This window comes from Oryx dammah, unplaced genomic scaffold, assembly GCF_014754425.2.
Source record: "Oryx dammah isolate SB20612 unplaced genomic scaffold, SCBI_Odam_1.1 HiC_scaffold_17, whole genome shotgun sequence".
Lineage (NCBI taxonomy): Eukaryota > Metazoa > Chordata > Mammalia > Artiodactyla > Bovidae > Oryx > Oryx dammah.
The window spans coordinates 48,035,515-48,051,557 of NW_024070201.1; the positions used below are offsets into that span (position 1 = coordinate 48,035,515).

Here is a 16,043-nt window from a genome sequence, read left to right on the forward strand (position 1 = left end):
CCACATGCAGAAAATCAGGGAGGAATTTGAGAGTTTGTAAAATATCTGAAAAGAATGATATTTCATCGTCCATATTCATTTATTCTTGATTTCATTCCTTCATTCAACACCTACAGAAAGCTAGCATATGCTTGGCATATGTTCTTTTAAATTTTTATTCATTTATTTATTTTTGCTTCCACTAGGTCTTCGTTGCTGCTTGCAGGTTTTCTCTAGTTGCAGTGAGCAGAGGCTACTCTCTAGTTACGGTGTCTAGGCTTCTCAATGCAGTGGCTTCTCTTACTGTGGCTTGATCACTGGCTCTTGGCACATGGGTCCCACTTTATGCAACCTTGTGGACTGTATACAGCACAGGTTCAATAGTTGTGGTGCACAGGTGTAGTTGCTCTGTGGCATGTGGGATCTTTTGGGATCAGGGATCAAACCCGTTTCTCCTGCATTGGCAGGTGGAATCTTTATCACTGAGCCGCCAGGGAAGCCCAGCATATGATCTTTTAGGTGATAAACAGAGTCCTTTCCTTCAGGAAGTTTAATTCCTAGTAGGAGAGATAGACACTAAACAAATATCTATGTAATGTTTAATTAACTGTATTTACTTATAAGAAGAATATGAAAACTATGTACTGAGGAGTCTTAAACTCTTATGAGAATTGGAAAACGCTTATTTGAGAAGGATTATTATTTGGGCCTCCCTGGTGGCTCAGAGGGTAAAATGTCTCCCTGCAATGCGGGAGACCCAGGTTGGATCCCTGAGTTGGGAAGATCCCCTGGAGAAGGAAATAGCACCCCACTCCAGTATTCTTGCCTGGAGAATCCCATGGACGGAGGAGCCAGGTAGGTTACAGTCCACCGGGTTGTAAAGATTAGGACATGACTGAGCGACTTCACTTTCTTTCACTTTTTCTTTCTATTTGAGGATAGATAGGCTTTGATTAGGCAAAGAGGAACTTTATAGAAGGTGGAGGAAGCACAAGAAACAGGAAGGAAACATGTGAAATCCCATATCTGGAAGTTTCTTAGTGAGATCCAGGAACTTAAAGACTGTAAATTTGGCTGGATTGAAGAGACCAAAGTGGGGGGAGGGGTGGGGAATGGTGTGAATTGGCACTAGAGAGGTAGACATGGGCTGAATTGTGCTGTGACTGAAGGAAATGATAAAGATTTAAGACTCTGTTCTAGGTACAATAGAAGATCTTGAGAGACCTTTTGCTTTGGGTGAATAAATAATTTTCTAAATATTCAAAGTGCATTCTGACTGCAGAAAGGAATTTTTGAAAGAGGGCACTCATGGGTGGAGGATGATAAGTTAGGGTGCCTGCGAGAAATGAACTATGCTATTTTTGACTACACAAAAGGAAGAAAGGAAATAATGATTTTGTATGTTTTGGAGACAAATTTGAAATTCATTAAGTTTGGTTTAATGAAAGATGAGGTTTCAAGAATGGCCTCAGGTTTTTGGAGTGTTAGAAGACTCTTGAGATAAAGATTTTGTGAATGGCTACTCTCATATCATATATGTGGTTGTTTCTGGGTCGATAGCCCTTATTCTTTATCCCTTGATATTTTAAAATGAGGTTATGGAAACTTAAAAGTTAAAACTTGTGAAGATTAATTTGAATAGTTATGTCTACTAATGTGTCTATTTACAAATGTATGTATGTGCTCAGTGGTTCAGTCCTGTCTGACTCTTTGTGACCCCAGGAATGAACTCCACCAGGCTCCTCTGTCCATAGAATTTTTCAGGCAAGAATACTGGAGCGGTTTGCCATTTCCTACTCTGGGGCATCTTCCTGACCAAGAGACTGAACCCAAATTGGCAGGAAGATTCTTTACCGCTTAGCCACCATTATAGAAACAGTGAAATAGATATTTAGGCATGTGCAAGAATATACACACACATATATATGTGTGTGTAAGAGAATATATGCATATGTATACATATATATGTGTATGCATACACATGGATTTATATAGATGAGGGATCTAGGTTTGGATGATGATGAAATTTTGTGTAGGTGTGTTTGTGGTGATGATACTGTGAGTTCTGTTCTTTGATTATTTAGCAAAATTCTCAATGCTATTAGGTCCTTGGATGTTGTTGCTTCTTTTCTGCCAAATATTCAGTGCTGTTAAAGGAAGATATCAAAATTTTCTTCGTCTAAACACTAGTTGTTTCATCTTATCTCCCTTTTTAAGATAAGCAAATTAAATTCAAGTGAGTGGAGGTCATCGCATGTGATTATTATCTAAGAAGTAAAAAGATGCAGAAACCTCTCAGACACTAATTTAAACATAGTTTCCCCCTCTGTTATTCCACTTCTACATCCATAAAGCCATTTACCTATCTAAAAACCTTTTTTCAATTTAGGAGCTGGAAGCCAGGTGGGACAGTCCAGCCGCAATCAGTGGCAAGAACATCATGATGAACACTAGCTCATCACATGTCAACCACCATAGCTTCATGTTGACAGGTATCCCGGATATGCCAGATAAAAACCCATGGATGGCTTTTCCCCTGGGATTTCTCTACACCATGACTCTCCTGGGAAATGGTACCGTCCTAGCCATCATCAAGGTAGATCAGAGTCTCCATGAGCCTATGTACTACTTCCTCTCTATTTTGGCTCTGACTGATGTTGGTCTCTCCATGTCTACCCTGCCCTCCATGCTCAGCGTCTTCTGGTTTAACGCCCCTGAGGTTCCCTTTGATGCATGCATCACACAGATGTTCTTCATCCACAGTTTTGGAGAGGTAGAATCAGGAGTATTAGTGTCTATGGCCTTCGACAGATTTGTGGCCATCCGACACCCACTGCACTATGCTTCCATCCTCACCCATGGCATCATTGGCAAGATTGGAATAGCTGTCATCATCCGGGCAGTCTGCATGGTCTTCCCTGTGCCCTTTCTTATAAAGCGGCTACCCTTCTGCCATTCCAATGTCTTGTCTCATTCGTACTGTCTCCACCAAGATGCAATGCAGTTAGCCTGTGCCAGCACTCGTGTCAACAGCCTCTATGGCCTCATAGTGGTCATCTTCACTCTGGGGTTTGATGCCCTCATCATTCTCTTTTCTTATGTGCTCATCCTGAAGACAGTACTGGGTATCGCTTCCAGAGCTGAAAGGCTCAAAGCGCTCAACACCTGCCTCTCCCACATCTGTGCTGTGCTCCTTTTTTATGTTCCTCTCATTGGTGTCACCATAATCCACAGGTTTGGGAAACATCAGTCACCAGTAGTACACACATTCATGGCCAATACCTATCTGTTACTGCCTCCTTTACTAAACCCTGTTGTCTATAGTGTGAAAACCAAGCAGATACGGAGGAGGATCATCCATGTGTTCCAGAGGAGAAAGAACAGGGTCTAGGGTAGTGGAATCAAATGTAATATGGAGAATAAGTAGCATTTTGAGCAACTGTAATGCAGTCAAATTATGCACATCTGGGAAAATCAAAAGTGGGCAAGGCTTGTAGGTGAAATCTTTCTTGTTCTGTACATGCTCCATTTTGGAATACATATTTTTTGATATCTGGTATTACTTGAAAAATCTAATGTAATTAATATAATTGTTCTTCTCTGAATCATCACCTGTTTATCCAGGTAACACTTTTGGGTGTTTATTCATATAATGTTAAGTAATATTGCTCTATAGTTATTAATTAAATAATTAGATAAGGAAAGATTCAAAATGCTCTATAGCACTGCTGAAAAGTCAGAGATATTTTTTCTTAATATGGGGAAAGAAAACTGTTCCATAATCAAACAGCATTTATTTTGCTGTTTCAATGTTTATTGGGTAAAGAGTGCCTATGTTAAAATTAAAACAAACACATGTGTGGTTACTCAATGTGTGCCTTTTCATTTAAGGGTTATTACTTCTTTACAGTTCTAGTTTTCAGTCACATATTTAGTAGAATAACAGGTGCTCTGCCTTTACCCTTTAAACCCAGCAGGAGTGAACTCTATTTTGCTGTGTACAAAGGACCCAGCGAAACTTTATCAAAGTACTGCCGTGCTTTGTATAAGGACAAGTGAACATTTGCAGCACTGGAAAGTTTAAAAAAGCAGGGTACCCATGTGTGGGGATGAGTATGTCAAAGGTAATGTGTCTTTGTGCTGAAGCTCATACATGCTGTATGTATTTTGTTAATCATTACACTGTCAAGTTGCTAGAGGGATGAATTATTAAACAGATGTACATTTAACACTAATGAAATGCCAGTCATGATGCTGGACCCTCATGTGGGTTCAATCACTCAGTTGTATCCAACTCTTTGTGACCCCATGAACTGTAGCCCACCAGGCTCCTCGGTCCATGGAATTTTCCAGGCAAGAATACTGGAGTGGATTGCCATTCCCTGCTCCAGGGGAATCTTCCTAATCCAGGGATCAAACCCAAGTCTCCTGAATCTCCTGCATTGGCAGGCAGATTCTTTACCATTGTTCCACCTGGGAAGCCTTCTGGTCCCTGAAGACACAGAGAAAAGTGCACCAACTTTCTGCACAGTTTCTGGCATATTTCTCTGCAAGGAAATATGTATACAAGTCAAGTAGGTATTACATTACAACATCACATTTAATTTGCTATACCAGTAGTTTTAGTTGCCTTTATATATTCTCTCAGTGAATTCTCCCAATAATCTTTGAGAATAATGTTATCACATTTTATACATGAGGAAATGAGGTTTAAAGAAGTTAAGTAACTTACTCAAAATCATACAGCTTCTAAGCGGAAGAACTCGATTTGAGTTTAGATCTATTGATTCTAAAACCTGTAAATTGAGACTTGACACATGTCTCAGGGTTTTCTAGACTTACAAGAAAACTTGAGGGAGAGGGAAAGAACCAGTGATGCTAAGATGTGATGTGTGAGAGATGTTAGTAATCAATATTACAGAAACATTATTTCAGGTCAGTTCAGTTCAGTGGCACAGTTGTGTCTGACTCTTTGTGACCCCATAGACTGTGGCACACCAGGCCTCCCTGTCCATCACCAACTCCCAGAGTTTGCTCAAACTCATGTCCATCGAGTCAGTGATGCCATCCAGCCATCTCATCCTCTCTTGTCCCCTTCTGCTCCTGCCTTCAATCTTTCCCAGCATCATGGTCTTTTCCAATGAGTCAGTTCTTCTCATCAGGTGACAAAAGTATTGTGAGCTTCAGCTTCAGCATCAGTTCTACCAATGAATGACTGATTCCCTTTAGGAATGACTGATTTGATCTCCTGGCAGTCCAAGGGACTCTCAAGAGTCTTCTCCAACATCTCAGTTCAAAAGCATCAATTCTTTGGCACTCAGCTTTCTCTATAGTCCAACTCTCACATCCATATGACTACTGGAAAAACCGTAGATTTGACTAGATGGACCTTTGTTGACAAAATAATGTCTCTGCTTTTTAAATATGCTGTCTAGGTTGATCAGAGCTTTTTTTTCCAAGGAGTAAGCGTCTTTTAATTTCATGGCTGCAGTCACCATCTGCAGTGATTTTGGAGCCCAAGAAAATAAAGAGAGACTGAGTCAGACTAAATTTGCAAGACTGATTTGGAGTTTACATTTTCAATGTTACAAAATTCCTTGAGATTTGTTAGTTTGTGCAGAATGCAAACATCATCCAAGGCCTCACTATAGACAGATGCTATCTAAATGGAAAACATGAATCCCAAACAAAGCACATTATAGTCAATTGGCCTATAAGGAGAAAATAGCAGATCTTTTATTTTCAGTTAAATTTATCTCATCTTTAAAAAATGTTTATTTTTCTTAATGTGTTGTCATATACAAGTTAGTAAAGTGTGCCTATATACAATATTTGACTGAATAAACATAAAATATAAACATATCAATGTACAGCAAAAACCACTATAATATTGTAAAATAATTAGCCTCAATTAAAATAAATTAATTCATTAAAAAACATATTAACAAGTGTCTTTTTTTTCTTAAACAATTACATAACCAAAACTTGAAATCCTTAAATTAGAGATAAAAGCCAACCACCATGGATTATGTTTACAGTGTTCAAATACTGCAATAACAGAGGCAATTAGGAGAAAGTGCCCATTTATCTTTGATTCTCTGATGGAGCCATGTAGTGGCAAGATCAAAAGTCTAATTTTTGTTACTGGCAATACACACACAAACTCCACATCCTCACTGTACACTCTCTTTTCTAGCTCCTGCAGTCTAACTTGGTTTCCATTGTTAGATGAAAGCTGTTCCCATGGCTCAGATTTATTCTGAAATAGCAAGTCAAATGTTTCCCCTAAATCCTCCTTCAACTTGATGTATTTGAGTAGATTATAAATATTTACAGTCCCCTCCCTTTTAGTCTTCTTTCTGGTTTCATGGCACTCTTCTACTTTCACCTTCTTTGTTTCCTAGCCTACCCCCCTTCACATCTTCCTCTCACACATGATGTGAGTATTTCTCCAAGTTCTCCCCTTGCCATTCAGTAACCTCGGTAAATTTCTTTCTTCATGATACCAGTCATGCTAACAGCTTTAAAATAGAGCCCACATGCATCTTTCTTTCCCTCTCCTTCTCCTCCCCCTCTCTTAAGATCGAAGTCTTAATTTTTAAATACCTTTGCACAATCTCTACATGGAGTTTTCTGTATACCTCCATCTCACACAAGCCATATTTAACTCTTGCTTTTCCCCACAATAATCACTTTTCATTTCTTTGAAGGTATAAATTCTCCATTCATGTAACATTCAAAAACATACAGGCACATATCTGGAAACTGTCCTTCTGTCTTTGATTCATTTGCCTCTGCCATCCATGTTTGCTTCCCAGGTGGCATAGTGGTGAAGAATCCACCTGTCAATGCAGGAGACACAAGAATATGGGTCCAGTCTCTGGGTCAGGAAGACTCCCTGGAGGAGGAAATGCCAACCCACTCTAATACTCTTGCCTAGAAAAATCCATGGACAGAGGAGCCTTGTGGGCTACAGTCCATGGGGTTGCAGAGTCAGACATGATTGAGGGATTGAGCACACAAACATCCATGTCCATGGTAATCACTCTAGTTTAGTCCTCTTACAAATGTAAGATACATATTTGCATCTTGCCAAGATGAAACCAGAAATAGAGACAGAGTCAGAATAAATTTTCAAGTTTGACTTGGAGTTTACATTTTCAATGTTACAAAATTAATTGAGAATTGTTAGTTTGTGCAGAATGCAATCATCCAAGGCCTCAATATAGACAGATGCTATCTAAATGGAAAACATGAATCACCTCAGAATTTGGAGGTGATATGAAATGAGGGGGAACGTTTCTCAGGGGGAAGAAAACAACCAGCACAGGAGACAATATGTGGTTCAGACGGTAAAGCGTCTGCCTACAATGTGGGAGACCTGAGTTTGATCCCTGGGTGGGGAAGATCCTCTGGAGAAGGAAATGGCAACCCACTCCAGTACTCTTGCCTGGAAAATCCCATGGGAGGATGCTGGTAGGCTACAGCCCATGGGGAGGCGGACATGACTGAGCGACTTCACTTCACTTCACATCTTAAAAGAAGATATCTTAGAAAAACATAGCTGGAATATATGACCAAGTTTATTACCTGTGCCTGTTTTAGATACACTTCTTAGCCAGGAGACTTGGTCTCATGCTATTATTGCATGAAACCTTTTTTCAGTCTTAAGAAAAGCTGACCCTGAGACCTTGAGAAATGAGAGCTGAGATAGAAGCCAGTATGAAAGACTTCAGATAAAATTGGAGCTACTCTGTGCTGTTTTCCAACATTGCAAAGAGCAGAACTCAGGCTTTTTAACATTGTAAAGGGAAGTTGTAGTCTATTTAGATTCCTGAAAGTGGTAAAGAGAGAGAAATTGAAATTACATTGTGTGGCCCTATGAATTTAGGCTTGAGGGTCCAGTCATGACACTAAATGAAACCAGTGTTGGTTTCATTATTTTTATTGTGCAGCTCTGTGCCTAAAATAACTACAGGTAACTCAACTGACTGAAAGAAAATGAAATAGCCTCCCTTCTTTTTAAATAAATCTGTGTTTCTCAAGCTGTATGTGGTAAATTAACTGTGAGTTTTGTTTATTTTTCCAGTTTACCTGGAAGAAATACAACTTTATTGTTTTGAGTTTGTACACAAAACTGTGTTCTTCGGTGTCACTGCAAAGTCAAACTGTTATGCTGATTTTCAAATGCTCTCCCTCTCTGTACTTGCCTCATCACTCAGATACATACTAGACCGTTCCCAGACAAGCACCAGTACATGCTTCTGGTGTAGGTGTTGTTGTAGGTCAACAATAGTGTTTATTTCAATAGTGTTGTAGTGGATCACCCCCTTCTTTAGTTTTTCTCCTTGATCTATCTTTTGGAATGAAAATCTTATTATTGTGAGAGACCAGATTATACTTCCTCTTTTGTATGGAGATTACACAGTTCTTTCCTCATGACACCAGGGAGAGGACATTAAGAATATGAGGGAGAGGGTACAAATGAGACCCAGTAGGAATCAGCATGGATTTGAGAGCTAGATGTGTTTTCAAATTGTAGCTCTTCTATTTTATTGCTGTGTGAACTTGATCAAGCTATACAAACCCTCTACACTTTAGTATATTTCATTTTAATAAAAAATAATAATACCAACTGACATTTATTGAATGCTCATTATTTCTAGGCCCTGGGAATTTACATCCATTAACTCCTTTAATCTTTATAACTCTATAAAATAAGCACTAGTCTTGTCCTGATTTTGTGGATTAGAACAATTAGCATTGAATAAATTAGGTATCTTATCCATATTACACAGATGGCAAGTGGCACAGTCAGGATTTAAACCCAAGCCCTTCCTCTCAATATATTCACTTGTAGAGTTGATCTGGGAGTAATGAGACCATACCTAAAATACCCGTTATTGTGGTTCTTATTTAGTAGATGGTATTGCACGTATTACTATTACTGCTGATGCTGCAGTTGCTGCGGCAATCATCATCTTCATCTTTAAAGGAGAAATGTGAAGGAGACACAAACTAGAAGAGGGAAACTCAAAAACTCCTTCACCAATACACTTGTTTCTGGGGTCGGCTTTTAAGTATTTACAGCACCAAAGACGACAGTTATGGAGAGCATTTCCACCTGTCTCTGAAATGTAGAGTGTGATTTAGAAATTTGGTGCATCGATTAAATGTCAAGCACTGCACTGAGTGAAAAGAACCAAGAGCTGAAGGTCCTCAAAGAGATTTGCTCATCTCAAGGATATTGGTCACTGCACTGCTACTAGGACCTTTGCTCTCATATTGGAACAAGCAAATAGAGACCTATCTTTTTTAACAATGGTATTGGTGGTGGTTTAGTTACTAAGTCAAATCTGACTTGCAACCCCATGGACTGTAGCCCTCCAGGCTCCTCTGTCTGTGGGATTTCCCAGGCAAGAATAGTGGAGTGGGTTGCCATTTCCTTTTCCAGGGGCTCTTCCCAACCCAGTGATTGAACCCAGATTTCCTGCACTGCACAGAGATTCTTTACCAAGTCACCAGGGAAATCCCTTCTTAACAATAACCCCTAGCAATTCCTGTTCCAAGCTCAGGACTGTGATAGTATTGGTGAACTCTTAGCAAGCCCTTCCAGAGGGGATAGGACTCAAGTCTCCCCACATATCCCAGAAGGTTTAAATGATATTTCATACTCATTTTATTAAATGTCAGCAATGTGCCTTTGTTTTTTATAGATTTAAGAAAAATATTTGTTGTGAACATATCTAAAATTAATTCAGAAAGACTGGTGAACCTGAAAGCAATATTAAAATGGAAATAAGCTATCTTATACACAGTATTATTAAATTTGTCTTAGCTAGGCTGGTGTCTGTTCTGACAGACTTATAAAGTAGCTACTGATTTGAGTAATAGGTAACTACATACCATGAAAGACACAAAGAATCTTTTGTGTTAGATTTTTTTTTCTTTTTCTTTCTTTTTTCTTTCTTTCTTTTATTTTCTTTACATTACTGTATTGGTTTTGCCATACATCAACATGAATCCACCACGGGTGTACATAAGTTCCCACTCCTGAACCCGCCCCCCCCCCATCTCCCTCCTCATACCATCCCTCTGGGTTATTTTTAAAAGTCAAATAAAAACTTGAGCAAAAGTCATGTAGATCATGTAAAATAACGTAAGTCGCTCATTAGTACACATTGTATATGCGTGCTTTTGTTCTTCTTCTTCATATATTGAGTTGGCCAAAATGTTTATTTGGGTTTTTCCATAACATCTTACAGATAAATCCAAATTAATGTTTTGACCAATCTGATACTTTGTCTTCACATTAAATCTGTAGTAATTCTTTAACCTTCTACCCTGAGTGTCATCCCCACCCTGCCCAACCCATTTTATCTGTCTCCCACAATATAGATAGTTCAACATTCCCCAGAAAATCTGCCTGACTGAGCCTTGGCCAACACATGAACTGCTTTGGAAACAGCATACAACACTGTCCCCCATAGGGATGCTGTAGTTATCCAATATGACATCATGTAAAAGGCTCTGGTACTGTCTTTTGCTTAGTGGACAGTCTGTAAGTACTTTTATTTTCTTACATTCAATATTCTTGAACACTTCCTATAGTTGCACAACTCTTCATAGTTTACAAATACTTGTCCTTATATGATTAAATTTAATTTCATAACCACACTGCTTGTTAAGTGATAATATTTCCAGCTTCAAAATGAAGAAATTGCCATTAGAGGTAGGGAAGGGAACAGCCAATGTCACACATGGGAGAGTTAAAACTCACCCTTCATCTGTTGATCTCAATTATACAATGTGGTTGGCCCCTGCTCAATTATACACATTTATATTCTTAATCCTAAAATTTAACCATCTTTCTAATCCATGTTTTATTTAGCAAGGTATTATCCCCAGGTGTTCTCTTATTATTTAATGAGTATAGTTCATTTCTCCCCTATTAAGCTAATAGAGGCCATTCCTAACTCTTGAGCTAGAATGTTAAATCAACTCAATGATCTTTAATTTAAAAGACATTAGGCTTGTGGCTTATTTCTACTCAAAAGAGTTATTACAGAATGGAATTAGTAATATTCCCCTTCCATTTTTTATGGGCCAACTCTAATGCAAGGCCACGGGAAAGTACATGGAACAGTTCTTATAAATACCACTCTTTATATACTGCACAAAGGACGATTTGGTACAGGAAGAGGAAAGTACGTTCTGAGAGCAGGGAAATATCTCTGTCCAATTCAAATCACACCGAAAATGTGAAAAAAATAACAACTAGTTTTTCATAGTCATAATTGAGCCTTTACAGAAGAGATTTTTCCTCTCTTAAACTGGCAGACCCTAACCCTCTGCAGTGACCTTGGCTGGAACAAATATCTGGATGAGCTTCCTCCGTATCTCTTTGGTCTTCATAGTATAGACGATGGGGTTTAGCACAGGGGGAATAAGAAGATAGGCATTAGCCATGAGGGCATGGGTCAGTGGTGAAAGGTGCTTTCCAAAACGATGAATGACAGACACCCCAATGAGTGGCACGTAGAAGATGAGAACAGCACAGACGTGGGAAACACAGGTGTTGAGTGCCTTCAGCCGGCCCTCCCCTGAGGCAATGGCCATCACTGTTCGAAATATGAATGCATAGGAGAGGAGGATGGAGAGGGAGTCAGAACCCTTGGTGAAGATAACCGCAATGAGGCCGTAGAGACTGTTGACCCGGATGCTGGCACAGGCAAGGCTCATGACATCCTGGTGGAGGCAGAAGGAGTAGGAGAGGATATTGGAGTGGTAGAAGGGGAGCCGCTTGACGAGGAAAGGCACCGGGAAGACCACACAGATGGCTCTTGTCAAGATGACGGCCCCTGTTCTGCAGACCATGCCATTGGTGAGGATGGTGCCATACCTGAGGGGTTTCCAGATTGCCACAACCCGATCAAAGGCCATGGCCACCAGCACGCCAGACTCAATGGCTGAGAAGGTATGGATGAAGTACATCTGAACAAGGCAGGCATCAAAGGCGATGGACTTGTAGTTAAACCAAAATATGCCTAGCATGGAGGGCATAGTACAAAGGGCAAGTCCCGTGTCTGCCAGTGCCAGCATACACAGAAAGAAATACATGGGGATGTGCAGGGACAGTTCGGACTTGATGGTAGAGATGATGACACCATTGCCAAAGAGGGCAATGACATATATAGCACCCAGTGGGAATGCCATCCAGTAATACTTTAGTTCAAGCCCTGGAATTCCAGCTAAGACAAAGTAGAGGTGTTGGAAGTGAGAGTGGTTATTATCTGCCATGAAGTCAATGTAACACAGAAAGGAAATTTTGAGATCCTGATGTGTGTCTTCCTAAGAATACAGTGACAAGTATTAACAATATATTAGAATCTGATCTTCCTCAGAGCAGAACCATTTTATTTTTACATGGGTGAGAGAGTTTAAGAGAGGGCTGAGTCCCTGAAATTACTCTTCCAAGATATATCCTGTGGAGGAAACTTCTACTGTCCCAATGAAAAAGTTTTACCAAGTCAAATAAGTCACATTCAGTTTAAAACACACTGCGTTAGATAAAATATTTTGCTTTCTGCAGTCCATTTCTCCCTCTTTCTCATCCATATCTTACAAGCTGTTGAGTCAGAGGCTGAGGACACAATAACTAAGACAGAATCAGTATAAAACAAGAATTAGTTGACCGCTCACAAAGGATGTCATTTCCACCCATCACTCTCCTTATGCCCAGTAATGGAACTCTCATGAAGGCAATGAGTCTTGTATGTGAGGCAGGGATGGACATGCCCAGGGCACATGCCTGTGCTTGCATCTGAGCATGACCACCTTCATTTCCCCTGAGCCTGGATGTGGACTCCATCATTTTCAACCCAGGAACCTCAGACAGCAACTTCTGATCATAGAAAATGAAATGTATTTGTCATCTCTAATCTAATGAAATCTAGAAAGGGGAGTAAGTTATATTTAGGAAAGCAACAGCAGCAATTCTTTTTTCAGACTAACTTATTTTGTCCAAAAGGAAGTGAGGCTCCTCTGAAGCCTTTTTTAGAATCAGGATCATCTGGAAATTGTATTACTAAAGGCACAGTGATCATTCACATAATGCCATTTATACTCTCAGAGGGCCAGTACAGAGGTCCTAGTAGAGATCTGGAAGAAACATGCTGATACTTCCAGAATCAGTAACTATGTTTTTTCCAAAATGCCTCCTGATGGGGTCATTCAACTTTAGACATGAATGCCAGTTAGAGGTACTGCATACTCTCTTTGAGAAGCTCTCTCAACCTTAAGACACACATCAGATGCCTTCATCAATTGAAGAGAACCAAGGTGACAAAAGGCAAGGTAATGTAAACTCCAGATCCACACATCTTCTAATCAGATTCTGGTTTCCCTTGCTCCTCATATATGGCCTTATATATGTAGCACACGGACAATAATGCCTATGCTAAGGGGCAGTGTCAGGGTTACAAAAGATCTTTCCATTGGTAAAAAAAGCAAAATATGTGCTTTTAATTATGGGACCTTGGAATAAAAAAGTTCTTCTCTTCACATGTTCTCAATATCAGTGTTGATATTGAGTTTTTTTTTTTTTAATTTCTTGTTTTTTGTTTTGTCTCTCTGATTTGGATTTTTCAGCCAGAGATCTTTGCAGCTGATGGAAGTGAAATTGATAGATGCTCTTCTATCAGCAAAGAATTACATTTAATTTTGTGTCTCTTGTAATCTTTGAATAATTTACCCTCTAACTCTGCAAACACGTGTCTGAACCCCAGGCTATGTATACATCTCTGACTGATGCATACTCCTGATGAATCAAAAACATATTGTAGAGTTTTGAAATCTCTCTCCTCAAAGATCTTCTTTGAAAGATTTCTGACACAGAATCCCCCAGCCTTATTTAGGGTATATCCTCTGTTTCTGTAAAATATGCATGTCTTTCCATTGCTCCTATGAAAGACAGCTAGCCTTTTGTTCAAAAGACTCTGGCTTTTTAGACAAGATATATTTTCTACTCTTTCAACAAACTTATTTTGGTTTTTTGTTTTTGGACTTTTGAGAAAGAAAATATTTATTAAGCTTTTCAAATAATTGTAATAGAATGGAAATTAAAGGAATTTTTAAAAGGTAAACAAATGAGAGGAATAGAATATAAGGTGAGAGAAAGAAAGAGAGAAAAGGAATGAAAAAAGAAAAGCATAAATCCAAAGAACAGCAGGTGCTTTCCAGGTGGCGCTAGTGGCAAAGAGCCCACCTGCCAAAGCAGGAGACATAAGAGATGTGGGTTTGATCCCTGGGTTGAGAAGATAGCCTGGAGGAGAGTATGGCAACCCACTTCACTGGTGGGCCTCAGTCCATAGGGCCACACAGATTTGGACACAACTGAAGTGATTTACACACACAAAGAAAAGCAGAAGTAAATGTCGAACTATTTCACATTTTATTATTAAAGAAATTGAAGCATAAATAAAGAAAATAATTTGCTCTGAGTTGAACACATAGTCAGTGGGGAAAAAAAAGAAAAACAGATGAGAAAAGGAGGGAAAGAAAGTTACAATTAAATATACTGGAAGCTTGAGAGTTCAGCTAGCAAAGACAAAGTTTTTAAAAAGGCATCTCTTGGCTAGGTTGCTTATTCCTTAAAATGTATCCTTGATTTTGTCCATAATTATATTGCGCAGGATGTACTAAACAGGTGAAGATCAGTTTCTTAGATCCCAAGTTCTTCCAAAAGTTTCACCTAACCTGACCCTCTACTGACCATGAAAGCTGCCTCATTTATGGAAGAAGGTTGTGTAAGTGTTTTATATCTGCCCCTGCCACGGAGTGGGTTGCCATTTCCTTTCCAATGCATGAAAGTGAAAAGTGAAAGTGAAGTCGCACAGTCGTGTCCGACCCTCAGCAACCCATGGACTGCAGCCCACCAGGCTCCTCCATCCATGGGATTTTCCAGGCAAAAGTACTGGAGTGGGGTGCCATTGCCTTCTCCGATGACCTCATTAGAGATTTTTGATTGACTAGTGGACAATAAAATTGCAAATTTTCTCTATTGTCTGAGTTATAGCAGAAAAACAAAAACACTTCCATTTCACTAAGTACTAGAAAGTGGTTGAGGGACAGTTGGAAACTTTAGTAACATTGTCTTAAGATATTCTATTGATAGCACAACTTTAGCCTCTGATTTTGCTCTAAAACTTACCTTGTTGCTTAGGGTACCCCTAGCTGGAAGAGGATTTGCCAGCTGCCTGAGGCTCGCTTGGCAAAACCATTTCTACTCACATGAAGACTTTTATTTCCTGAGCTGCTCCCAAACTCCTCCCCATACCAGACCACGGAGAATTTCACAGGTCGGTAAACAGGGTTATTCCCTGGGGCTCCCAAGATTGAGGCAGTCTCTCCAGGATTGTGAAATCAAGCCCTAGATTCTCATGTCTGAAAAAATGAGATAGTATTGAGGAGGATATTAGCAAAAAGTGCATGTGTGTGTGTGTGAGTATTTGGGTGGAGGATTCAGAGGCTGGACAGTATTCAATCACATTTTCTTAGAGCCATCTTGGGCACCTCACTCTTCCATGCCCTGAAATGAATAATAGTTGCCTTTATTTCTCTCAAAACACAGCAAAACTAATCAAACTCTCCTAAAGAAATATGACCTACAAGACCTTTTAGAACTAACACCTAAAAAAGATGTCCTTTTCATTATAGGGGAATGGAATGCAAAAGTAGGAAGTCAAGAAACACTTGGAGTAACAGGCAAATTTGGCCTTGGAATGCGGAATGAAGCAGGGCAAAGACTAATAGAGTTTTGCCAAGAAAATGCACTGGTCATAGCAAACACCCTCTTCCAACAACACAAGAGAAGACTCTACACATGGACATCACCAGATGGTAAACACCGAAATCAGATTGATTACATTCTTTTTGCAGCCAAAGATGGAGAAGCTCTATACAGTCAAAAAAAAAAAAAAAACAAGACCAGGAGCTGACTGTGGCTCAGATCATGAGCTCCTTCTTGCCAAATTCAGACTTAAATTTAGAAAGTAGGGAAAACC

At 39.5% G+C, this 16,043-nt stretch overlaps 2 protein-coding genes across 2 annotated transcripts; one reads left to right on the forward strand and one right to left on the reverse strand.

The window, feature by feature from the left end:
- Positions 1–2,419: 2,419 nt before the first annotated feature.
- LOC120876673 (olfactory receptor 51H1) lies at positions 2,420–3,370 on the forward strand. Its single transcript, XM_040258645.1, has one exon. The coding sequence runs from the start codon at positions 2,420–2,422 to the stop codon at positions 3,368–3,370; it is 951 nt and encodes a 316-aa protein (XP_040114579.1).
- A 7,952-nt stretch (positions 3,371–11,322) lies between these two features.
- Positions 11,323–12,279, reverse strand: LOC120876674 (olfactory receptor 51H1-like). Its single transcript, XM_040258646.1, has one exon. The coding sequence runs from the start codon at positions 12,277–12,279 to the stop codon at positions 11,323–11,325; it is 957 nt and encodes a 318-aa protein (XP_040114580.1).
- Positions 12,280–16,043: the final 3,764 nt, after the last annotated feature.